This window comes from Toxotes jaculatrix, chromosome 14 (assembly GCF_017976425.1).
Source record: "Toxotes jaculatrix isolate fToxJac2 chromosome 14, fToxJac2.pri, whole genome shotgun sequence".
Taxonomy (NCBI): domain Eukaryota; kingdom Metazoa; phylum Chordata; class Actinopteri; family Toxotidae; genus Toxotes; species Toxotes jaculatrix.
In genome coordinates this window covers 12,083,452-12,107,713 of record NC_054407.1, presented here as the reverse complement: position 1 = coordinate 12,107,713, position 24,262 = coordinate 12,083,452, and the positions used below count along the sequence as shown (strand labels likewise).

Sequence of the window (24,262 nt, the reverse complement as noted above, 5' to 3'; positions counted from 1 at the left end):
GAATGAGTGCATGTCCTTGTATCTCTGTATGTCTTCACATGTACATGTGTGTGGAGCATATATTTGCCAGCCAGAAGCGAGTGTGTTAAATTCTCTTAGCATGTGTGACGAATCAAGTGGCTGGGAAAAGAGCAGCACGCTGCATGGCCTCTCTCAGCCTCTCACAAACTGAATTCTAAAGAGGCTATCTCTCTGTCAAGGTCTCAATTCGTCTTTTGCTCTGCCCCCTATCTCACTTATCTTATCTATCTGGCTTTGTATCACTCTCTCTCTGTAGCTTTCTCTGTATCTTTCTTTGTATCTTCCTCTTTATTTCTTGCTCATTTTGAATAGACATGATGCAGAATGTGGGAGAGAGATGGAGCAAGCGGGTGAGACAGATAAAAAAGAGAGAGCATCCCCCACTCGTATGTCTTTCATCCTAATCCGTAGTCTCTGTCCAAGAAAGGGCCTCCTTTTCACTTGTCTGCCCTAAAGCCTCTTATATGTGACCCCTCTGTGTCTCCCTCAGGGCTCTCTCCCACGGCCAGAAACCACACACCCAAACACAAACATCTGTGCATTTCAGTTTATTGTAATAAAACATATAAGGGGAGAATTGAATGTTTATGTTGAACAACTTAACATTTCTCTCAAAAAAACAAGCAGAGACGTCAGAATGCATTTGCTCCAAACACCATTACTGAAGCTGTACAATCCCACGATTTGCAGAGCTGACAGAGCCTCTTGCTATATGTTTTGCCCGAAGCTGAAGGCAAATTTACCGCCAGGCTGACTAACCCAGCTGCTGGGAGAGCGTGTCTCTCGTTAAGAGAACTGACCTCAATAAAGATGGACGTTTGGCAGTACGTTACATAACGGACTCAGGATGATCCTGAGGCTGTGTTGATGTGTGTGTTGGGTTTTTTTTTTTTTGCACTTTCATGTTTGGGGCAGAAAGTGTGTGCCTCTGTTGGAATGCATGTGTGTAAGAGAGGTATACAAGGGCATACACGTCGTGAGAGTAGAAGAAAATTTATGTGCATGTCCTACCTGGTTAGGGATTGTATGAAAATTATTGGAGTGGCGAGAGGGGTTGTATCATGTGTTTATTATATTTTTAAAAAATAAGGAAAAGTCCCTCCCCAGCGTTATTAATGTCTTCTTTGGACCATTTCCAAGACTTCGAAAAACTGCAACAACCTTATCAACAGTATCTCAAAAATAATATTGAACAGTATGGAGTTGATACACCTTGTTTAATTGTGTATCCCAATTAAAACCTAAGTATCTTTAAGGAATATTAATATGGCCAATGGACACTTTAGAAGTGAAATTATCAGATTTACGATTTTACTGCCTCCAGCCTCCAGAATTACTCTGTTTTCTGTGACCTGTAGCAATGTAACAACCATTTCACGTTCAAGTAACATTACGAAACTAGGTCAAATAGGTCATTTATTTAGTTGATATTTGCTGAAAGATAAAGTAGTATTAATATTATTTCAGTCCACAGTAAATAGCAAGCACTGCCCCTTGCAGAAAAAGGAAAAATGTCAGGATAGGGTTAATGAACGTCACAGAGCAGTGACAAAATGGTGAAAGTGCTACACCCTTTCTGCACAGATGAATGTTGTGGTTTAGGTATGATACTAAGTGAAATGAAAACAATACATTTATTTTTAACAAAGAGATGTTTTCATTCCCACCAAACAAATAAACAGGGATTGAAAAGGATTTGGACTTAGCAAGCAGATTCAGGAGTGGATTCAGAGTCAATAAAATGCTATTGAACTCCATCCCCAGACATACTGTATGTAGCTATTTCCATACATATTAATTATCTGAAGAGAAGGTCAACATAAAATATAAATCTGGGCTGAAAAAAATACCACACCTCTCTCCCAGAAAAGTCAAACCCTGTCTTTTAACAAAATGAAAGCTTGAAATGCCCTCCCTCTTTTCCTGACCCTCCTCTTGCCCCCTAATAATTTTCATGCAGTCCCTTAGTTGGCTTGGTGTGCTGTTGGCTGTAGATGGGGTTATGCTTAAAACAACAGAGCTGTGGTCTTGGTGGCATGTGCTATATAACTCAGCTGAATGGTGATACTTTATTCTGTAAAGAAACATACATACCAGTCTTACAATAGTCATATTTCAGGAAGGTATAGAAACCACACTTCCTAAAGAGTCACTGTAACCCTTCAGAAGTGGTCATACAGTAAACATATCACACTGCACTCAGCATGAAGAACAGAGAGGCTCTCTGTCTGCACTGTATTGAGGGATTTGATCTTGGCTTGCACTCTGCCTGGTGTGACCCCACCCCTGGTAAATACAGGGTTAGAGGTTTCCTCTGTGGATAAAAATACACTTGCCTCTCAGCAGACAGGGAGAAAAGCCAGAATTCCTCTCTCTTCTGCGCCTATTGTGCACGAGCAGCTAAAGCCTTCGACACTTATCACAAGTAATTTTTTTCAGTGGATTTGCAATGTTTAAAGAGATTTAAACATATCAAAGTTGATATGGTGTGACGAAGCACAAGTTATGGACATGAATGTTTGTGTAATGAACAGCATCTCTTGAGGATGGGAGCATTTATTTGGTCATGTGGAGAACTATGTTTTCAGCAGACGCGAATGCCTCTTCCTGCTTTTGTCTTTTGTCCCTCATGAGTTCCCATACTTCACAGCTTGTGACGTCATCATTATGTTGTGAAAACTTGCTTCAAGCTGGCAGGGGCCTACAACTGCCACAGGTACGGTTACTGATTAATTTGACTCCAAAAGTTTGACAAGACTCACCGCACCCAGTGGTGTTCTGCCAGCTCCATTTCAAATGTGCACTAAGTGCTCCCTGAGAGAAAAGAGTTTTCTACCGGTTGAACTGAACTGGAAGTTTTCTGCTCTTTGAACTGAGTGACTTCCTTATTTAAGCTGGAAATATACAGGCTAAGTTCATTGTCATGGCACCTGGAACTGCCGGTGAGAAATTGTCCTCAACTTTTTAATTGCTCTTGTGTCAGAACATCAGCTCAAAGGTTAGTTATGTTTCGTTTTAGTTAGAGTTTGACTACTAATTTCATTTGAGCTACTTACACAAACTTTTTCAACATGCAGTTAATGCACAAAAAACACATCATGTCACCACCATTCATGTTGAATGTACCATTTCACAGGCTTGCTGTATTTTTTCTCTTTAAAGATACGAGAATGTCCAGACATCCAAACATTTGAAGCACTGAAGAGAGAGATGTTGGAAAATCACATCTGATCCGATCAGTTTCTGTTGAAGGCTGGAGCGGCAACAATAACCGAAAATGACTCATGAGGGACAAGAAAATCAGGGGACGGGACTGAAGGACGTTTTTGACATATTAGTTAAGGAGTCTCCAGAGCGACTGCTGAGCCTGACAATCCAGTTGGGTGAGTCTCCGGAGGATAATATCATAAACGCCTTGTGTCTGATCATTCTCCAAAGAGAGGCACAGGCCCTGAACAAGCTCCAGATGCTGAAGGACAACTACCTCGCAAACCATCTGGCTGAAAGGTGGAAAATGAGTGGAGGTAAACTGGGAGATTTTGCAGTTCAGTGTGGTCATTTTCAAGAGTTTACAGGAGAATCTTTGACATTGTTAGCGCGAATTTTTAAAGTTTTGTCTGAGCGCAGGCTGTGTGATCCACTTCTGAGAAATCTGGCATATCAGAAAGCCCTTTCCTCTGACAGCCAAAAAACAAGCAGTATTGAGGATCTGGAATATGATCAACTCAGAGAAGAAGCTAAAGTTGTGTGTGGGCCTCAGTTTGAAGAGTGGAGCTGCTCCTCAAGAGACCTCAAGTCAGGATCTCATCATGAAACTCACAGAAGCCTGGATGAAGGCAAGACAACTTTAAAAATCCCTGATAAGTCAGGGAGAGTTCATAGTCTTCCCAGCGCTCTGCAGTCGAGCTCCTCAATGCCCTCATACCCTACTCATCTAGAGATAAGTATACCTCCAACAGCATCATTTCAAGGGGACAAAATATCTCCAGAAACATCAGATAAATCCAAACCAAACAGTTGTGTCCTCCTTGCACCTGGGCAGTCTCCATCCTCGGAGGAGTCTCAGCCTAAATCCAATGAACCTACTCTGCTTGAAGCAAAGGTAGATGCAGCAGAGTGCAAGAAGGATGGTCATGTTGCTCAGAATGAAACTCCAAGCCAAAACATCAAACCAAGCTCTGAACCAAAATTTGCACTACCTACTGCAACAAATAGTTTTGTGCCCAAGGTATCCATTCCCAATGAAATCCATGAAAGTAAAGGCACAGAAGAAGAGACGTTTTACGCATTTGTAATCATGCATGCAGCAGAAGATGCAGATATGGCTGAGAGCATGAGAGAAAAACTGGAAAGGGTCACTGGTTATCAAGGTGCAACTTTCTGTGACGACTTTGCCATCCCCGGAAAGAGCACTCTGAGGTGTGTGGAGGATGCTATCAACAGCTCAGCCTATACTATCCTGCTGCTTACCCGCAACTTCAACACCCGCATGGAGGAGATGAAGACAGACTCTGCCCTTATCAACTCCATAACCAAGAAACACAAGTACAACACTGTGATCCCTCTGCTGCCACAGGAGAACGCCATGCCGAAGCAGAGCCTGCCTTTGGTTCTGCAGACGATGAATCCACTAGACGAGAGCAGGAATTTTGAGAAAAAAATAAAAATGTTTTTGCGTCCAGCAAAGATTGAAGAACAAAAGAGAATCTGGGCTGAGGAGCAGAGAATGAAAAGTCAGGTCGAGAGACAGGACGAACTAAAGCGGTTAAACCAGAGAACAAAGGAGTTGATCCAAGAGTGTAAAAAAACACAGTCGCTGGAGAGAGAGAGCCTGGACCTTTTAATGACACAAAAACTTGTTCTCAATCCCAATATGCCACCAGGACAGGAAGGTGGTGACGGCAGATCTATGTGGCAACAACAGCCACAAAACATTCATATTGAAAATGCTAAATACATAATGATTGGTAATGACTCTCAAATGACGGTAGATTACTGTGGAGCTACAAACAAAGATGATTCACTTTACTCAGATGAGGAGCAATAAAACTTACAGATGAAATTTTTTTAAAATGACTTATTTAGGGGTTAATTTCTATATAATGTTATATAGAAATAATGTTTTCCAAACAGACATCACAGCTGTAAGAAACACTATGGGGTCTTCACTGCAATTTTTTCCATAGTATTTCAACCTGTTGGCCACTTAAATGATTTGCTATAAAGAGAAGGTATACAGAGCAGACCAGGGAACCCTTTAGATGCATATTAAGCTGAGGACTGCCATCTACTGACCGTGTGTGTCAGATATACTTTCTGACCTCTTCAGCTGTAGAAACCCAGCATGGGCACTAGGGTGCGATGCTGCTACACATTCCTCATTACTCCTCATTGCACATTTCACAGGATCCTCTGAAGTGCAATGTCATCACTGTTCTGGTCTCACAGAGCTAAAAGAGATTGAATGAAATGTGAATTTTAAGATATACCATTGAGTGTATGTTTCAGCTATTCAGCTACTGATCAGTGATCAGTTTAAGTTTTTAGTAGTTGAAACCATCTCCAAAATATTATCTTCTGTGACAACACGCGTTTATGTCTGTGGGATATGAACATCACTGGTTGCCAATGAAATTATAAAATGATCTGTAAGATTATACTGATCAATTCAGATTCATGCTTAACTAAAACCTACCCACCTTGAGATAAACTGTACCCTGAGTATCCCAGGCAGGTTGCTTTTAATGGTCCACACTGAAAATGAGGATAAGGAATGAAATAAACTACATGAGGAGATCAGGCGAATGTCTTTAGTGCCTTCTTGAAAAACTTAATTTTTCCGGTGTCTTTTTGAATCTTTGTCGATTGTTTTCTTCTTCCTCTTGTACCTCTTCTTTTACTGTTATCTATTCATTTTTGGAGAATTTTTAGGAGAATGATATAGTGAGTGATGGAATTTTTCAGATGGCTGCCGATGCATCTCTGCGATGTGAACAACAGAACTTGTTTTCTGTTCAGTCTTTTCAAATTCTGTTACTGATTATTTAAGCCATAATCAACAATGGACGAAATATTCAAACCCTTCACCTCAGCAATATCTCTGTCGGAAAATACTCCATTATAAATAAAAATTGTGCAATCAAACTTGTACACAGGTTTATGTCAACAAGCATTTCAAGTTAAATTTACTTAGTATTGAAATTGTGATTCTTTATTGTTTTGTCTCACAAAAAAGGATACCTATATATTTTTGTTTTCTTGATAAGTGCATCATTCTTGTTCAGCATGTTGTTTAGCACGTTAGTCTGTGTCTGTAAATCATCCTGGTTAGCATTTACTTTAATTTTTGCTTATAGTGTGTTTGTGTGGGTGAGTTAAGTCACCCCAAATTCAATCCAAACCACTTGCAGAGCTCATTTATGTCTTTGTAACTTAGCACACTGTAACCTAAACCACCTCAGCATTCCTCTAAATCTTTCCAAAGTAAAGTCAAATTCACTCTTACCAGTCTGCTGCAGGGACATATTTTTATTTTTTAAAATTTCTTCATTTCTCAGTGGAAACATTTAGGGGACTTAGTTGAAAATTATCCTGTTAACTCCACCTTGGTTTATATTATATCATTACACACTGTGGCAGCTCCTATCAGGATTGAACAGACTGGGTGGGTGTTTTTTTTGCGCATGCGCGGTGCGGACCATCCTCCGATCAGTGCGGCAGGAAAAGCGCAGAGGAGACGCCGCGGAGGCAGAGAGGGAGAGAGGAAAACAGTTAGGAAAGAAAACGAAGAACAACATGGACACAGACGGGCGCTTTGGGTTGTGTGTGAAACCGTCTTCCGGTGTCGGATTGTAGCCTGCCTCCTCTGCCACACAGCTGTTTATGTTGGGCAGCCTGAGGATATTAATGCCAGGGAACGGAGGAAATCAGAAATCCTGCCTCTAAACTGTGCCGCGCTGTCAGGGTTTGAGGATATTACTGAAACATAAGGACATTAAAGACAAAACCGAGGATGGTGCTCGTGTAACAAGAGGAGCGCCCTTTGGAAGTCGTCGTGCTCTCCAACATCAGGCCACGCTCAAAGTTTTTTTTCTTTCCCCAGTTTTTTTTTTTTTCTTTTTCTTTTTTTTTTTCAGGAGAGGGGGAAATTTTGCTGCATTGAATTCCTCTGGACGGGATGTCATCCGCAGTCAGGAGGAATTCCTCTGGCTGACTGCTCCTCCAGCTGCAGTGTAGCAGGGATCCCGACAGAGAAAAAGATGGGAGATGCGGCAGATGACAGAGGGATGAGACGGACCTTCATCGTCCCTGCCATCAAGAGCTTCGATCACTATGACTTTACCAGGGCCAAGATATCATGCAGCCTGACGTGGCTGGTGGCCAAGGCTTTCGGCTCGGGTAGGTGGCGCCTCCTGATCGTTTTCATTTCTGGATTAGTGGAAAACACTAAGATAATTATCTAACATAGTGTAATAATGTTGGTTTACAAGTGGGACTAGTTTGTAAACATCAGCCAGTAATCAGATTCTCATTAAACTGCTTAAACGCTGAAGTGTTCCTCCCTTGTTATTATAAATAGAAACAGAAGAAATTTGTCATCTCCTTCTATTCTGTGAAACAGCAGAGGTTGAATAAACAATTAATGCCATAATTCCTCCAGACAGTAAATGATAACAAAATAAAGTAAACAATATGCCAGATTGGCTTATTGAATGTGTTTTTGTTTACACTGCAGTGTTTATCATGTAACAGTTCCTATCTGGAGATCATAGGTCAAATCCACAACATCGCTGCTCATGTCACAGGATTATTGGTTTAACCTGTTGCTTGCCTAAAGCTAATTATTCCCCACTGCAGAAGTCAGGGCAGACCTATTATGTAACACTCTGACCACAGATCCTCACCATCAGCCTTTACAGCAGACAAGGACTTAACTTCTACATTGTATTGTTATTGTCAGACTACAACTATCTGTGGAGTATTTTTTCAGTTAATTGAATAATTGTTTGGTCTGTAAATTGTCAGAAAATTGAGATGCCAACACAAACAATCATTCACACCTGGAAAAACAATCCAGAAAAAGTAATAATTTAAGACAAGAGTTCATATACATGAGTGTTAAAGACAGTGGTCAGTCTTTCATTCAAAATACGATCATCCAAGATGAAGAAAACCTGAAACTATTCTCAGTTCAGAGCTGAAACCAGAGGATGTGTGGCATTTAGCCTGAAAAATGTGTAACATGTTTTATCGGCTATTAAAATGGTTGATTAAGTTTCTGTCTATGAACTAATTGATTAATCGACTAATCTTTCCAGCTCTACCAATGTTATTTCTCTCTGGTACAGTGCAAAAGCTTACAAGCTGCTGACTGTTATATTTTTCTTTTCTTGACAATTATAATGGTGATGTGTGTGTCACTAATTTATCTTGAAACGTGACTTTAAACATGTATGTATCCCAGACCTGTCTCGTGTCCTGACTGTGGTCTGGGAGCAGCTCTGGCAGCCTGTCCTCATAAAGACTGAGTAATTCCAGTCTGCTCTGAACCCAGAGGTTTACTCCATCTCCTAATGAATGCCTTTAACAGCTGCTCCTCTGAGTACAGTACCCAGAGTCAATGAGTGGCCAACACAAACCTAGAGAGAGAGAGAGAGAGAGATCAAAAGAGAGACCTCTAAATCGCAGCCATTGATCCAACAGCGTGAGTCAAACAGAACTGGATGCAACTTTCTTTCTTTCTTTTTTTTTCAAACTCAGAGAGCATGAAATGGTAACGAGACATGCAAGATACAATACAGCAACATGTGAGAGAGCCAGGGTTAGTTTGACGAGACCCGCGGCTGTGAGCATACTGCTGCCGCCTTGTTTTTTTCCCTGTGCCTCCGGTGACACAGTTTCAGCTCCCAGCACCGCCGAAAACTGTGGCCCAATTCATAACCAGTCTTTGGAGCCTTGTTTGGCCTACTTTGGACGGATGAGCAATAGTCTGAAGCCGGTGTTGCTGAGATGTAACATATTTCTCATCAGCTGGAAGGGTGCACTGAAACTTTAGAGAGATGGGAGATTTGCATTTGCACTTCAGTGCTAAAACATTAGTGCACGGGTCCGACGAGCGAGCAAACTTTAATTATATAGGACTTTTCAGAAGAAAATTCTTTTAGTACATAAGCTAAAAAGAGTGCATGTGTGCATGTGGAGTGGGTGTGTAATGGGTGTGGCTCCATGTTTGCATCATATGATCTTTCACATATGCAAGTGTGTTAACTGTCACTTTATAGTAAGTTTACAAAAAGGGCTGTGTCATGTTGTCCGTCACCGTACAGACACCACAGAGATTCTGGCTGCACTCGCCTGTATCATTCAGACCACAGCAGTGATGTCACCGCAGGTCACCAGCGCTAAACTTTCATTCAGCTCATTTATGATGGATGAAGATGGCTGAAGATGGGTTCAGCTCATCAATATCACCCAAAAACAGTGAAAAGTGACAAGTGACTCTTTCCAGCCAAGACTGAATGAAACCTGCTTTGCTACAGTTCTTCGATCAGCTGTGCAGTGATTTTCACAGCTGTTTTTCTCAGTGTTTTATATGTTACAGTGTGTTGTGATATAAAGCTGATGCAGAGCAAAATAGATAAATACTGGATACACAGTGCAGGTTGGCCCCAGCCATAATGTAGCAGATGCTGTGTTAAGATCATTTGTGACCTACATATTTTGTTGGTATTCTGTAGCTGAAGTGATAAGGGAACTAGAAAATAATTATTGGATTGGTGGTTCAAGTCCCTGCGTCTCCTGTTAGCATGTCAAAGTGTCCTTGATCAAGATGCCGAACCTCAAATGTTATGAAATGACTGACCCCACATGATAATGCTGTGTATCAAGTGGGAGATAAGCACGTCCTTTTAATCCACAGCTAATGCACTAAGAATCTAATTCCTGTAAGAATTTGAAATCATTGCCAACTGGAAACCTAGATCGCTATCTGAATTTGTTTTTTTAACAAAGAGCAGTAAAACAGCAGAGATAAACACTGCTGACCATGAGGTTGTGTATGCTGAGCTGTGATCCCAGGGGTCTCCAGGGGAGCAGTCTTCTCCATGCCTGGACTTCCTGTGGCAGCTACTTCCTGTCTGTTTCCTCTTTGATGGCCAAACACAAAGGAGAGGGTTTTTACTTGACAAGGCATATTTTCATGAACTCTATAAAAACCCGCTCTCTGTGCTTTTTTTTCAGAAATGTTTTTTGAGTGATTCTATTTACCTGCAAAACTCGGTGAAACACTTCAGAAGGTTCAAGTGTAATTGCGAAGCTTGTGAGAAAGCTTGTATCCACTCAGAGTTTCTGAGTGATTGTTCTTGAAAGAGTATGTGGACTGTAACCGAACAACTGAAAATCATGTACAAACGTACCACAGTTACCTCTCACACTGTGCTTTAGTTGTCATATTCTCATAATCTGAATCTTTAAGTGTAGACAAAAGTTGGATGGGGGAGGGGACTGCTTTAAACATAGCCACTGGAAAACTGCTGACATTAGATCAAAGTTTAATGGATGTTTTTTTTTTTCTGAGCTTTAAATATGTGATTTTTATTATGCTGTTTTGTTGAGCTGTACCTTTAAGAAATGTTCCTTTACTGTCCTTTGTTTCCCTCAGTGTGATTCAGAGGCAGGCAGAAAGGAAATGACCCCACTCACTCATACGTGAGCACACAGTGTTTTAAAAGTGTGTCACCTTACACACACACACACACACACACACACACACACACACACAAACAGGTCTATACAAGGATCTTGTCTGACTTAGGTGGTACACGTAGGAAAGAGGTGCATAAACGCAGTATGTATGTCATTCAGTGACAGATTGATGACTATTACAGTTTAACTTTTAGTCACCAAATGTGGTTAACAACAACATAGTATGAAGTATATAAAAAGAGTGAGTGAGTGAAGTGTAGCTATGTGTGTTCTACTGTCTAGCTATTTTCTTCAAATCAGATTTACAGAATGAGGTAACAGCATTAGAACGTGCATCATGCTTTGTAACATACACTTCCACCAACACACATACAGACTTTAGTGAACTTGACACACACACACACACACACACACACACACACACACACACACACACACACACACACACACTCTATGGCTTGGTGCTCACGGGATAGCCTGTCCTGTTTGGGTCTACAGTAACAAAAGCATGAACAAAATATACACAAGACATTGGTGTGTTTATTTTTGTAACGGTGGAAACTGCATCTTTGCCTGGAAACTGCCTCTCACCTCTCACTAAACTGATGGCTTATAGTGACAATTTTCCTCTAAGTTGTCTTGAAGTTTTTCTTTTCAGCGTTTACCATCTTCTCATGATTGTACAAGCGCAACAGGCTTTGAGCTTGTTGTGGCTGTGAAGGCGAGTCTCAGAGTTACAATGTAGGGAAGCCATAGCAACAACAATAAAGGCGGCTAAAATATAGAAAGAACAGCAGCACAGCTTTTATATCTCAGCAGCGATGGAGGTGGAGGACAGAAGGACAAATCTAGCTCTGACCCATTTCCTGGGATTCTGTGTCTTTCTCCCTTTTCAGATGCGGTACCAGAGGAGCTGGCCGAGCCTTTCTACAGGGACCAGTACAACCAGGAACATCTGAAGCCTCCAGTGGCCTGTCTGCTCCAGTCTGCGGAGCTCTACTGCCGGGCGGGGAGCCTCATACTTCGCAGCGATGCCGTCAAACCTTTACTGGGACACAACGCTGTCATCCAGGCCTTGGCCCAGAAGGGCCTGTACGTCACCGACCAGGACCGACTGGTCACAGAGAGAGACCTGACCAGCACACCTATACACATGGTGAGTGGAGATGTACCTGACGCAGTACGTGACTGTACTCCGTGATGCAGTAGTTTTAGATGTCATGATTTTCTGCTTGATTTATGCCTCGTTCACACTTAAAAATGCATACGTCTATGGTAGTAACCATGGAGATGTGTGTGTGTGTGTGTGAAATGGGATGAGATGACTTAGCTCTCAGTCTGTTCATGTGCAACATGTGGAATCATAGAAGCATACAAACTGTATTTACAGCTTAGTGTTATTTATTAGATTACAGCTTCACAATTGCTTTAATTTAACCAACTAATAGCCCAAAACCAAAACATAAAATTTACAATGAGATTAAACAGAGAAAAGCAGTGAATCAACACATCTGAGAAGCTGGAACCAGCCACCATTTGGCCTTTTTGCTTGATAAACGACTTGACTCGATTATTCAGATTGTTGGCAAACAGTTTTCTGTTAGACAATTAAACGAATCATTTCAGCGTTAATGTAACAGTGGATGTTACTCTGTGCTTGGCTGCATCTTCTCCTCATGGGGGCAAAGTGTGTTATAAGACGGTGTGTTTGTGTCAGTGTGTGTGTACTGCGTCATGTGTCCTACTGTTAGACCATCCTCCAAGATCCTGTCCTGTTGAGAGAAAAACAACCACTAATGACGGGTTTCCTATAGCAACCCATTACTCACTGTTTGGTCTCTGTGTCATTAGACGGCACAGGGCAAACATACCTTAGCTCACACCACCAAGAAATATTTTAGTAGTGTGTTGTCAATACTGGATCCAGAACGCAATAAAGCTGCATCGTTATTGATTAATCTGGTCACTATTTTTTTAATTGATGAGTCATTTAGTCTATTAGGTGTCAGAAAATAGTGAAAAATGTCCATCATAAGTTGTGTGAGCTCAAAGCGATGTCTTTATATTGCTTGTTTTATCTCACCAACTGTCCAAAAATAGGGACAAGCAGCAAATCCTCACATTTGAGAGACTGAAAGAGGCTAATTTGGGGAAATTTTTGACTCATACTGTTATCACAACAGTCAGTGCTCTCCTGTTGATTGACTAATTGATTGACTAATTGATTAAATAGCTCATTGTTCCAGCTCTATAACATAACACTGTCACCTTTTAGTGGAAGTCAGAATTGTTTAGTTATGAAAGAGGGGTGAGTCTGTGGCAGACACACACACGCATGGCTGGAGACCGGGCACTTCTGCTGATGCCAAAAGGTGTCTGCATTGCAGTGCATCCCCCCCACCCTCCCCTCCTCCTGTCTCTCTCTCTCTCTCTTTTCTTTCACCAACTCCTCTCCTTTCTGTCTCTTTTCCACCTAGCTTCCTTGCTTCCCTCTCAATTTCTCTTTCCCTCCTCCTGTCAAGGTCTTTTTTAGCCTTTCCTCCTGCAGCCTCTTTCTCATCCAAACTCTATCTTTGTGGATTAAATGAGACCAGAATATTGTTATCTCCTGAATATTTAATTGAAGCTTAAGCGTATTTCATCCAACCCGGCGGTGCCCACGCATCTTCTCTCAAGTTGTAGCTGTGTTTTATTTGACCTCTTCTTGTGCTTTTTCTTTTTACAGCTCCTGGGGATAATTCAAAGTCACTAGTCAAGGACATTTTTATGTTTACGGTTGATTGTGCTCACTACATCATTCATTGATTGCGGATGTCATGAAGGCTGGAGTGATGGACGGCGATTCGGTGTGGCGCTTAATGATGCTGTGTCCTTTCACAATAGTGAAAGTGGATGTGTATCTGTATACTAGGTTATTTAGTGGACAGATTTAGTGACAGTGTTAAGTAGACAAATTGCAACCCTATAGGCCATTGGCTCCCCAGGACTACTGACCTTCATTTGTGTAACACTCAGCCAGGCTATTTGTTAATCTGTCCATCCTTATTGTTACTCTGCATCTGTCTATATATATATTCATTAGGTTTCTAGGTATTCTAGGTTCTGCAAAGTAGAGGAACTGCCTGTGTATTTGTGGACTCAGCGGGATAATTTCAGTCATACTAAAGTCCTGGCTTTTCATTTTGGTTTATGGTATATCTTCAGTGAAAATGATGACCTCATGGTTTTCCAAAGACTAAGCAACAGAAGAATAAGTCATGTCAGTTAGATGGAGGAGGAGGAGGAGCGTGGCTGTCTGTCAGAGTGTGAATGGATATATAGAGAGTAGAGGGGAAAGGGGGGAAAAAATGGAGTTTAGGGGCCGCTATTTGGCTGTAATCCAGGAGGAAGAAGGAAAATAGAGCAAAAGAAGAGGAGAAAGGGTGAAAGTCTACAGGAGGACAAATGGAGATGGGGAAGTGGGGAAGAACTGTCGTATAGAGGAAGGGAAGGATATAGAGGAGGGGTAAGATAGTGCCTTTTTTGGTGGGCATGAGGATATGTGTGGCAGAGAAAGAGTGGAAAAGTGTTAATATGGCCATCTGGAAAGAGGGGAGAGGAGTGGGAAAATGACAGGGGAGGAGAGTGCATGGAGAGCAGGGAGGGTTGAGAGGAGAGGAGGGAAGGAGGAGTAAGACGTGATGTGCACTACTGCAGCACTGTGGAGGGTGGGGTCTGTCACAGTGAGTCAAAGCACGTCTGGTGCACAAATGTTAGCCCCCCCCCCAACTACTCCTTCTTCAAACACACACACAAACACCCCCAGCAGTGGTGTGCTCAAGACCTTTGTGTTTCCCTTTCTAGCTGTACTCTCCTCTTTCTCTTTGACTCTTTTTCTCTGGCTCGCACATGCTCCACGCTGCCCTCCATGTGTAAAAACACCGAGACAAGAAAGTGTCAGAGGAGAGCGAGCCTGAGGGGTAATTGAATTTGTCTGCAGAGGGGCGTGAACCTTTGTCTAAAAGCCTTCCGCTGAATGACGCTGAAATGTTTGGTGAATTTAATGGATGTGTGCTTTTTTTTTTTTTTTTTTTTGGCCATAACTGTCAGGACACACGAAGTGGCCGGACGTGTAAAGCTGTGCCATAAAAACACTTGCATTGCTCAGATGTAGGTCATTTCTACTGTGTACCTGTGTTGGAAGGACACTCGTGAAGACACTACTTTGATTATCTGTTTGTCCAGCTGTGTTGTACTTTCCTATAGATGCCTTTGATCAAGGACACACACATGCAGCCGTAGAAGAGTACTGAGAATGAATACTGATTCTCCTTAGATCGTGTACTGCAGCTCTTTACAGCTCTTTATGACCAGTGTCTGCCATTTCCACAGCCTTATAAGGCGTGTCTGTCACAATGAGTGGTTTAGAGTTACTCCTTTGCACACACACACACACACACACACCACAGAGGTCTTTGTGAAGAGATAATAGACAGCACATGGCTTTTAAATCCATGCTGTAGTGTCAACAGTAGTGTTTTTTTCTTGCGTACATGAGAATGGTCTGTATATATGTAAGCAGTGGCTCCAAATACTGTCTGTCTGATGTTCTCTGTCTCCCAGGCACTCACCCATATGTACATACGAACTCCATACATGTACATAGACACACACAAACAAGTCACATTAGACCACAGTGACACACAGACAAACCTGACTGCACAGACTTTAGACATGTAAACAATATTGATTTTCTTCTCAGTTGGAGACTGTAAGAAAATTTGAGGCCCAAACTGTATTAAAGGAACAGTTTGACATTGTGGAGTATACACTTATTCACTTTCTTGTAGAGATCTGGCGTCCAGACTGAAAACAGCTCTACATTAAAACAGCATAAGGGGCTGTCTTGGTAGGGGCTTGTTGCTTCAGGTACTATGATGAAAACAAAATACAGTCTAGTTCAGTTTTAGTACTACATCCATGAATTTGAAGGCTTATTAGACATCAAAACTTTTACTACAGATATTCTATTTATTAGATATCTTAGCATAAAGAATGGAGGTGGAAACAGCTTGCCTGGATCAATCAAAAGTTTAAAAATCTATCTACCAGCACCTCTAAATCTCACTAATTAACATGTTTATTCTGTACAGAAACTCAAATCTAAAAACAAGCTGTATTTTTTGGGGGTAGTCACATATATTTACTTCCATGCTATATTAGTACTAAACTATTACTGCTATTACTATAAAGTCTCCTGCTCTCCCAGTCTAAACCTTTCATGTTTGCATACAGATTTTAATTTACAAAAAACACTAATGAAAAATAAATGAACACAGTGATTTGTCTTTACCATTTAAATTCATGTGACTTCCCTGCCCAGAGCTCTGAACCCACACACACATACACACATGGATCTGCACACACCTCCACAAGCTTCTTAACAGCATTAAAGAATAAGGAGTTTTATGCAAATGAGTTCAATCGCAGAAAAAAAAGCTTCAATCACTGAAAAAGCTCATTGGGTTTTCATGAAAATCAAGTGCTCTGCATCTCCAGCTCCAGTCTAAGCTGCTTGGCCTCCCTCTAGTTCAGCTGCCAGCCAGACAGCTGGACTCGTGTACCTCTGGAGGAGAATGCACACAATGTCAAATATCTGGCAATATCCTGAAGATGCAGGAATTCAAAACAGTGTCTGCAGACTGTGTCATAGAAAGTTCAATATCAGGCTCATGTGTTCACACAACAATCCAAACAACTCTGTTTACCCGTGTAATACACTGCAGATGTAAGATTCAGTGTTACATGCTAGATGTCAACCTGCATAGATCATTATATGGGTCTGCTGACAGACTAATTATTTGTTAGTTGCAGCAACACGAAGATGGGTACGAGTCTAAAAAGTGTAACATTTCATCCCTGTCAAATAAATTCCCACTTTGCGTGGGGTAGTTTTATTGTTTGGTTGTTGCTTTTTTCCTCATTATTCAGATTTAAGCCAATAGGAACAGTTAATGACATCATGTGACACTTGAGTTTCCATGTCTGAGTCTGTTTTTAACAACCACATTTCTTCTGTACACGTTGTCTGTTTAGACTGGCAGAGGAGCATGTGGTGCTGACGTTGAGCAACAGTAGCAGTCCAGAGCCGTAGCTCTGGATCAGTTGTTCGTTTCTTGCGGAAACACTTGGTCACACTGGCTGTTACATGAGGCTCTGCGGTTATGAATAGAGGCCTTTACTTGACAGTACAGGTTCTGGTGGGACGAGGTCTCACTGCTTGTTTGTGTCTAGTGGTTTGAGTCGCCTGAATCATGGAGCGCCTGACTTCAGATGTTTGTTCAGTTAGGTTGGACATGTACATAGATGCTTAGGTAAGCAGATGTAAGCACATACACACACAACCTCACACACAGCGTAAATGTTTTTGAGTAGACCTGTGGTGTGACAGGAAAGGGAAGGGGAGGTCTGCTGGTCTGACCGGCCTGGAATGGGATTAGAAAGGCCAGGAGAATGTCAAGCTTTGTGTAGGTGTTGATATCTAGTAAAAAACACTCACATGAAGTGAGTGACTCAAGTTTAGGTAGCTGTGTACTGTAAAAGTAGCTCTACAGACGTTTTAACAGTGTAAAGTGGTCTCAGATGTTGTGAGACAGAAGAGAGATGGGAGAGACTTTGATCTGAAATATTGATTCTCTAAAGATAAGCTTGATGAGACTCCCTGCTGTCTACAAACTTCTTCAGCTGACAAGGCACAAGGCAATTTAGGTGTGAGGGTTTATGATAGATCTACTGTAGGAACACTGACCCACGGCCTGCTTCATACTACACACTGAACTAACAAAAGTTTGTGTGGCACATTCAAGATGTTTGCGTACATAGCAAACACTCGCACAGTGCCTTTATTGAGCTCCAGCAGAAGTTAACAAACACAAATCCACACAGGGGACACAGAGCTGGTGTGTGACGCAGGACCATGGCCACCATGGAGGAACATGTGCCATCATGTTCCATCATTGCAAAAAGAGAATTGTGAAAATTGCATGTCAAAGTTTTTGGCAGTTTTTGCCAGTGACATGCACAAGGGACACCACTTGCACTGTCTTCTGCTGTATCGAGCGGATTCCTCAATCACACATTCATTTCAAGAAATTTGTTTTGCATGAAAGTGAGGTGGATACATGGTTGAGTGATTTTAGACAGATTGACATCTAAAATGAGTGATATGTAAAATGTGAGTGATTTAGAGATGTGACATTTGTTAAATGAGGGTTGTCAAATCATAATTTTTGTCCTGCAGGTGCTGTTTTTGAATGCCTTTTGGGAGCTTGGATAATACGTGCACATCTTCTCTCTTTTTTAGAGAGTAAAATGATCATTTCATTGTTCATTTTTTACTGAATGAAAACATCTCTTTTAGCAGTTTTAGGAAGCTTTGTTCTTCAAAAATACCCAGAAAGTGTGGGCCAGCTGACCAACAAAGTGATGTGCAGAAGTGCAGAGAAGCATTAACATGGAATTAATTGTCAGTTTGGTGCCTTTGGGAAAAAAGTGGGAAAATAAAAGGAAATTCTAGGTCTTTATTTGAATTCTTCTTCCTTAACTGTCTGTTTGTGCTGTGTGTTTCTACAGAGTTCCCATCTGGCTCTCATAGATACCCTGATGATGGCGTACACAGTGGAGATGGTGAGTGTGGAGAGGGTGATGTCCTGCATCAACAGGTACTCCTCCGCTGAGCCCTCACACAGTGACGGACACATCCAGGAGCTGCCTTATGACACAGAGGATGCAATCACCACCTGGATTAACAAGGTACGCACACACACCCACACAGAAGCACATTTATGTGTACACAAAACCACAAAGACGCATGCTATCTCCTTACAGTGGAGAACAACTGTACACATCCTTGAGCCTTGTACAACGCCGGCTTATTACCTGACACACAGTTCTTTGTTTTACTCTGGATATAAAAGACAAAAGGCGTGCTGGATAGTTCCTTAGTTCCTTCACTGCTGGTTCAAAAATGGTTCTAATTTGTTTGCAAGAGAACTAGATGAAGAACTGGCACCAGTGGCGGTTCTAGACCAATTTCACTGAGGGGGCCTGGCTGGGGCCAGGGGTTTTGATAGAGGGGCACATTAAACCCGCAGCAAAAAAGACAAAGATTCGAAATCTTGTTTGACTTTTTATTTTAATAAAACTTGTTAAACCACTGATAAGAGGCTGCCCTACTATTACAGCAACTGTATTCTGCGGTTTTGGTGATTCCGGGCAAACCGGTCAACAAATGAGTCGAGACTCAGTGCTTTTGCCCTCCTCGACTCGATGCTAAGGACACCCAGATTGCTTAATCTGTCGTCATTCATAGTGGATCTGAGGTAGGTTTTCACAAGCTTTAATGTGGAAAAACTCCGTTCACAAGCAGCAGTGCTTACTGGGATTGCAACCGCTATTTTACAGAGTCTGTAGAGCTCAAAAAAAACTTCTTTGTATGGCTCAATGAACTGTACAAGCTGTACTGTACTCGAGGGTCTCTGCATCCCAGCCTGGATTTTTCTTTCCAAGATTCTTTTGAACTGATGTAGCTCATGCCCCAGGTCATCAATATTTGAATCATACAGTTGTGCAAATGAAAATAGATCTTTCTCTTTAAGGAAGGTGTCTTTTTGTGGATTTAGAGCTGGAATGCTATTCATGATTTCACAGTTTTTACTTGAAAATCGTCTTTGAAGCTCACTGAGCATAAGATCAATGACAGGGTAGAAAAAGTTTGTACGGAACCCATCTTTATCTCTTTCGGACTCTCTCTGCCCAAGAGTGGTAAGTACACAGTGCTGGCTGAGTTTAGAGCTTAGCGTTTTTTGTCGTTTTGCAGCTGGTGGTGTTGGATCACACTGTTCAAAGACATTTAACACTTCATCCCACACATCATCAAAAAACGACTCCTGCCTGAAATCATTCAATGTCTTAACTAAAGCATCAACCAAATCTACAGCTTTTGAAATGTCAAGTGTTGAAGACTGTAGCATATCAGAGAGAAGTTTTGTTTCTCCAAACACTTTACGAAGCGTAACAAGATGCACTGTGAATTCAAAATCTATCTGTGCCAACAGACCTCGAGCCTCAACAGATTTTTCACCATTACGTTCTTGAGCTATCTCTTGCAGGAGTCGCTTAAGGGCAGGCAGTCGATCCATAATGTTACGTAGAGCTATAAATCGACATGCCCAACGAGTGTCACTTAAACGCTGGAGCTCTCTTGGTGCACCTTTGTACATCTCTCTTTGTATGGCCAGCCATTTAGGATGGACAGCTGATCCAGATGTGAACACATACAGTTTTTCTAGTAAGTAGAAAAACTCCTCTACTTCTGGGATAGCTTTGACTGTATCTACTAGAACTAAATTTAGACAGTGGGCAGTGCAATGGATGTAGAAGGCATATTTTGCTCTCTCTCTGATTCTCGCCTGTACCCCGGAATGCTTCCCACTCATAACAGAAGCCCCGTCATAAGCTTGGCCTACAAGGTTCTTTTTGTACTCTAGACCATGATTTTCCAGGATTTGGATTATTTTCTCACTAAGCCCTGCTGCATCGAGCTTCTCTGTGGATTCAAAATGGAGGAAACTTTCCTGGATAGCTCCACTGTAGTAGTACCTTAGTACGATTGAGATCTGTTCTTTTTTCTTCACATCTTTTGTTTCGTCTGCTATGATGCTGAAAACTTCACTGTTTTTCACTTCTTCTGTAATTTCAGTTCGAACCATGTCTGCTAAACAACCCAGAACCTCATTCTGAATCATTTTGCTTGTGTATTTTGCATTATGAATTGAGGTCAACCTTTTCTTAACAGCTCTGTCATGGTTTGCGATTGTGTCGAGAATTGCTTTAAAATTCCCTTTATTATCCGAGTCTGCAGACTCATCATGACCTCTTTGAGCCATGTTTTGAGTGGCAGTGAGTAACAACACTTCCCCTATTGTTTTTATGTATGCCCGATTTTCGTTGATCTGTCTGTTGTGCTCCTTATTTAAGGCATTGGCCAGTGTTGCATTAGCTGCTGCAGCTCTCTGATAGTCCCTCCACGTAACCATGGCTTGCTTGTGCCGCTCAGACCTTGCATGCAATGCAAACCCTCCTGTTTTGTAACATGCTTTCTTCCAGTTTTTGAAGCCAACTGGTGAGTCAAAGACTGTGTCTTGGCTATTAGGAGGGCTAAAATGTCTGCAAGCGTAACAATACGCAGAGTCCAACTGTTTGGAATATTCAAGCCAGGGGTGGATGTGGTACCAGGCTGCCTTGAAGCTCCTCCTCCTGTCCCCCATCAGGGTCCTTGGAAAAATCTTTAGGTCCGGCTGCATTGGTGGGTCTTGTTTACCTTTGCTGATGTCTGTGGAGAAAGATAAACCGAACATATGTAGTCAAACATAAATTCTGCATGGACACAGCATATAGACTAAACTGCTATACTTAACACTGCTTAGGCACTCAGACACACACAATTGTCTAAACTGTATTTATTTATTAATGCTATTTATCAATTGTATGAATTAATTCATTTTTTATTGCATTCAGTAAATATAAATTAATATATTCTAAAGCCTGACCAGGGACACAAAACATAGTGTTCTTTTCAACATCACATACCTGATGGTCCAGTGCTTGTAGATGCACAAATATTTTCTGTCTGTGTCTCACACTCCGCCTCTATCTCAGTCTCAGCTTCCTCACCCTCAGGATCTTCATCTGTCTCTCTCTGCTGCTCTGGGCCCTCTCTCTGAAAATCAACGTCTCCCATGTCCCCTGACTCTCGTTCTGTGGCGCTCTCAACTTGCTCCTCTTCAGCTCTCTCACCACCATCATCTGACTCTGTCTCAATGTCTGCACCATTCTGTGTCTTTTTCTTGTAGAAATAGGACGTAATGTCCTTTTTTCTCTTCATTTTTCACTACATACAAAAAGCAATTAAGAGGAATTACACTTCAGCAATCCTACCATTGCGGGCTTGCTTGGTTTTGTGTTGTGATAACGTACGTTAAGAATAGTAACTAACGTTAGCTAGAACCATACAATCAACTTAAGCTGACATTAACACCTGGTGTTCTGGCAGGATGCTATTATAATTCATAAAGTTAGCAAACAACATTTCTTTACCAGAAGTCTTACCTTGACAGTGTAAGTTCGTTCGTCGTTGTTCGTTGTAATCTTCCGACTGCTTCAGGCTCGTGTTATGGTTCGCGCTCGTTTTTTAAATGGTGCAGCGCACTAAAAGGTCCGACTAGAATGTTAAGCCACGCACGTTAGTTCTACCTTCGACGTCGGCGACTCGGCGCTACTGAATAATCTACTTTCGGAGGGGGGGCCACAGGGGGGTCCAGAATCAGTGCTACAGGGGCACTGGCCCCTGCTGGCCCCTCCCCAGAACCGCCACAGACTGGCACCATCCACATGTAATCATGTTGGAGAGATTACAGAGAGATAACTGACTCAACTTAAAGCCTAACCTTGTCTGGTCTGATAAATCAGGATTGGATGGATAAAGTCAGACCTCAAGTGGGCTGTAAGCTTTAAGAGGGCAGTAGATAAGTCTCTGTGATTGCATCTTCAGTTTATTTTATCATCTTAGGGATTATTTAGTGGCTTTAACTGACCTTTCAGAAGATTTTAAAAGATTATTGATATAGTTATTTCAAAATATGATGTTAACCTAATTTTACTTTGTTCAAAATAATGAAACAAGCCCCAGCACAGCATGAATTCATCAATTAAATAAAAACATTATTGACATTCCTTGCTGAAGAAGCTCACATGCTTCCTGCTCCATTTTACTGACAAACATGTAGGGTTCATTTATAGATACACTTAAAAAAAAAAAAAAAACCTTGGCGGATTGTCTCGATGTGTAGCTCTAAGACATAACATGACATAGCTGGGATTGACCGATAGGATCTTGTGCATCCTCAGGCCAAAATGTTGCCTCACTGTTTACACAGACCCTTTGGAGACTAAAGAACAGTAACTGAAAAAGGGGGCTTTTTAATGAAAAAATACTATCTTTAGAGTAACTTCTGAAGCTCTTTTCACGTGAGTCGGAAGTCAGCTGATGGTGGTGGTGAAACATTTTTCTTTGATGTGAGGAGACTCTTGTACTCATGTTGAAGTTTCTCCTCTCGCTCACCATCCAAACACTTATGTGAAACCTTACCTCTCTCTCCCCAGGTGAATGAACACCTAAGGGACATCCTTGTGGAGGAGCAGAAGCTGAGAGAGGCTTCCTACCAGGAATCAAACACAGCAACACACAAAGTAAGAACACAGACATAAACCTAACTCTCAACAGGGTGATTCATGGAATAGTTAAACATTTTGAAAGATGTTGAAGTTCAAAATGTTGAACTGTTCCTTTAAGACTGACCAGCTATGAAAACTGAGGCATAAGAGGACTTTACTTTCTTTAATGTCTTTATTTTGAGTCTCATTTTCTGCTTCTCATTTTTATTTTGCCTTGTATCTGATTTTAAATATACCCTGCTTTTACTCAACCTAGTAAGTTGAGTCTACTTCCATGCATGACTCCATGCACAGACAGAGACATGATATGTACACACACACACACACACACACATAAAGCACAGTGCACAGTGCTCTGTAAATCAGAGGAACAGATGAGCTCAGTCTCAGACCAGCTGCAGAAAAATGTTGGCAAGAGTCGTGACACTGCTGTTAGAGGAGACAAAAAATGTGCAGGGAGGAGGAGGGGAGAAAGGGTGACAGACAGAGAAGGGGTGAAAGAGAGAAGAAAAGTGAGGAGGGATAATCAGAGAGAGAGAAAAGGGAGAAATGGCACCAGGGTGGAAGATGTGGAGACAGACACTCAGGAACTTTGTCAGCTGTAGCTAAAGAAGAGAGTCAGTGACAGAGGCAGTGTTGTCATCCTGCAGGCCTCGTAGTTATGTAAGGTCCGTGTGACACAACGAGTCAGTCTGCTGGGACAAACACAGAACAGTCAGCTACCATCCTCCTCTGCTCGCTTAACCATGAAGCTACTGCACACTGCCTTATCAGGTCACAACCCCTGCCTCGGTTAGGTTAAAAAATGGAAAAATAAATATATACCTCTCTGCGAGTGTGTGTACACAGGCAAATATAAAATTCAGCTGTGACAAAAGGGAATGGGTAGGTAAACATCCTGCAAATCAGTACCAACTCAAACAGATAAACACTGATTAAAACTCTGATTTAGGTGAATGTGTAAATAGCTGACAGTCATGACAGCCGTGGAGTAAACCTGTGTGGTTTCAAAGATAACTTGAGCTGAAGAGTACGCTTACTTTTGACTTGAGTCAGCAAGACTACAGCCAGGCTAGCTGTGCTAGAGAAAAGTTAGGGGATCACTGAAGTCTGTTGGCTTTATCCTTTGGGCATTGTGACTGTCTGTACAAAAGTTTATGGCAATTCATCCAGTAGTTGTTGAGATATTTGAGTCTGGACCAAAGTGGTGAACTGACTAATTGACCGACATTGTTATTTTTAGATCCATCCCACAAGAATGGCT

The 24,262-nt window shown here is 41.7% G+C and overlaps 3 protein-coding genes across 7 annotated transcripts in view; 2 read left to right on the top strand and 1 right to left on the bottom strand.

The window, feature by feature from the left end:
- The first annotated feature begins 2,681 nt into the window (after nucleotides 1-2,681).
- Nucleotides 2,682-6,151, top strand: ticam1 (toll-like receptor adaptor molecule 1). 3 transcript variants are annotated; one of them, XM_041056175.1, is made up of 2 exons: nucleotides 2,682-2,737; nucleotides 3,184-6,151. In XM_041056175.1, the coding sequence occupies exon 2, from the start codon at nucleotides 3,299-3,301 to the stop codon at nucleotides 5,066-5,068; it is 1,770 nt and encodes a 589-aa protein (XP_040912109.1). In that variant the 5' UTR covers nucleotides 2,682-2,737; nucleotides 3,184-3,298; the 3' UTR covers nucleotides 5,069-6,151. The 3 variants fall into 3 exon arrangements, with proteins under 3 accessions (XP_040912109.1, XP_040912108.1, XP_040912107.1); XM_041056174.1 differs by having other exon boundaries at nucleotides 2,722-2,963; XM_041056173.1 differs by having other exon boundaries at nucleotides 2,722-3,019.
- Nucleotides 6,152-6,760: 609 nt separating this feature from the next.
- Nucleotides 6,761-24,262, top strand: part of camsap2b (calmodulin regulated spectrin-associated protein family, member 2b) — a 33,412-nt gene continuing 15,910 nt past the window's right edge. For both annotated transcript variants that reach the window (XM_041055125.1, XM_041055124.1), the window contains exons 1-4: nucleotides 6,761-7,419; nucleotides 11,622-11,881; nucleotides 18,337-18,516; nucleotides 22,927-23,013. In XM_041055125.1, coding sequence (XP_040911059.1) covers nucleotides 7,281-7,419; nucleotides 11,622-11,881; nucleotides 18,337-18,516; nucleotides 22,927-23,013 — 666 coding nt within the window. In that variant the 5' untranslated portion in view covers nucleotides 6,761-7,280. The remainder of the gene's footprint in view (nucleotides 7,420-11,621; nucleotides 11,882-18,336; nucleotides 18,517-22,926; nucleotides 23,014-24,262) is intronic.
- Nucleotides 18,807-22,022, bottom strand: LOC121193028 (zinc finger MYM-type protein 1-like). Of its 2 annotated transcripts, none has more exons than XM_041055127.1 (2): nucleotides 21,874-22,022; nucleotides 18,807-21,097 (listed from the first exon to the last, which is right to left on the bottom strand). In XM_041055127.1, the coding sequence occupies exon 2, from the start codon at nucleotides 21,066-21,068 to the stop codon at nucleotides 18,942-18,944; it is 2,127 nt and encodes a 708-aa protein (XP_040911061.1). In that variant the 5' UTR covers nucleotides 21,069-21,097; nucleotides 21,874-22,022; the 3' UTR covers nucleotides 18,807-18,941. The 2 variants fall into 2 exon arrangements, with proteins under 2 accessions (XP_040911061.1, XP_040911060.1); XM_041055126.1 differs by lacking the exon at nucleotides 21,874-22,022 and adding an exon at nucleotides 21,355-21,506.

Coding starts and splice junctions, on each gene's coding strand:
- ticam1 (XM_041056175.1), top strand. CDS start 3,299: ATGACTCATGAGGGACAAGAAAATCAGGGGACGGGACTGAAGGACGTT.
- LOC121193028 (XM_041055126.1), bottom strand. CDS start 21,505: ATGGGAGACGTTGATTTTCAGAGAGAGGGCCCAGAGCAGCAGAGAGAG. Junction 21,098..21,354: donor TACAAGCACTGGACCATCAG/GTATGTGATGTT, acceptor CTTTCTCCACAG/ACATCAGCAAAGGTAAACAA.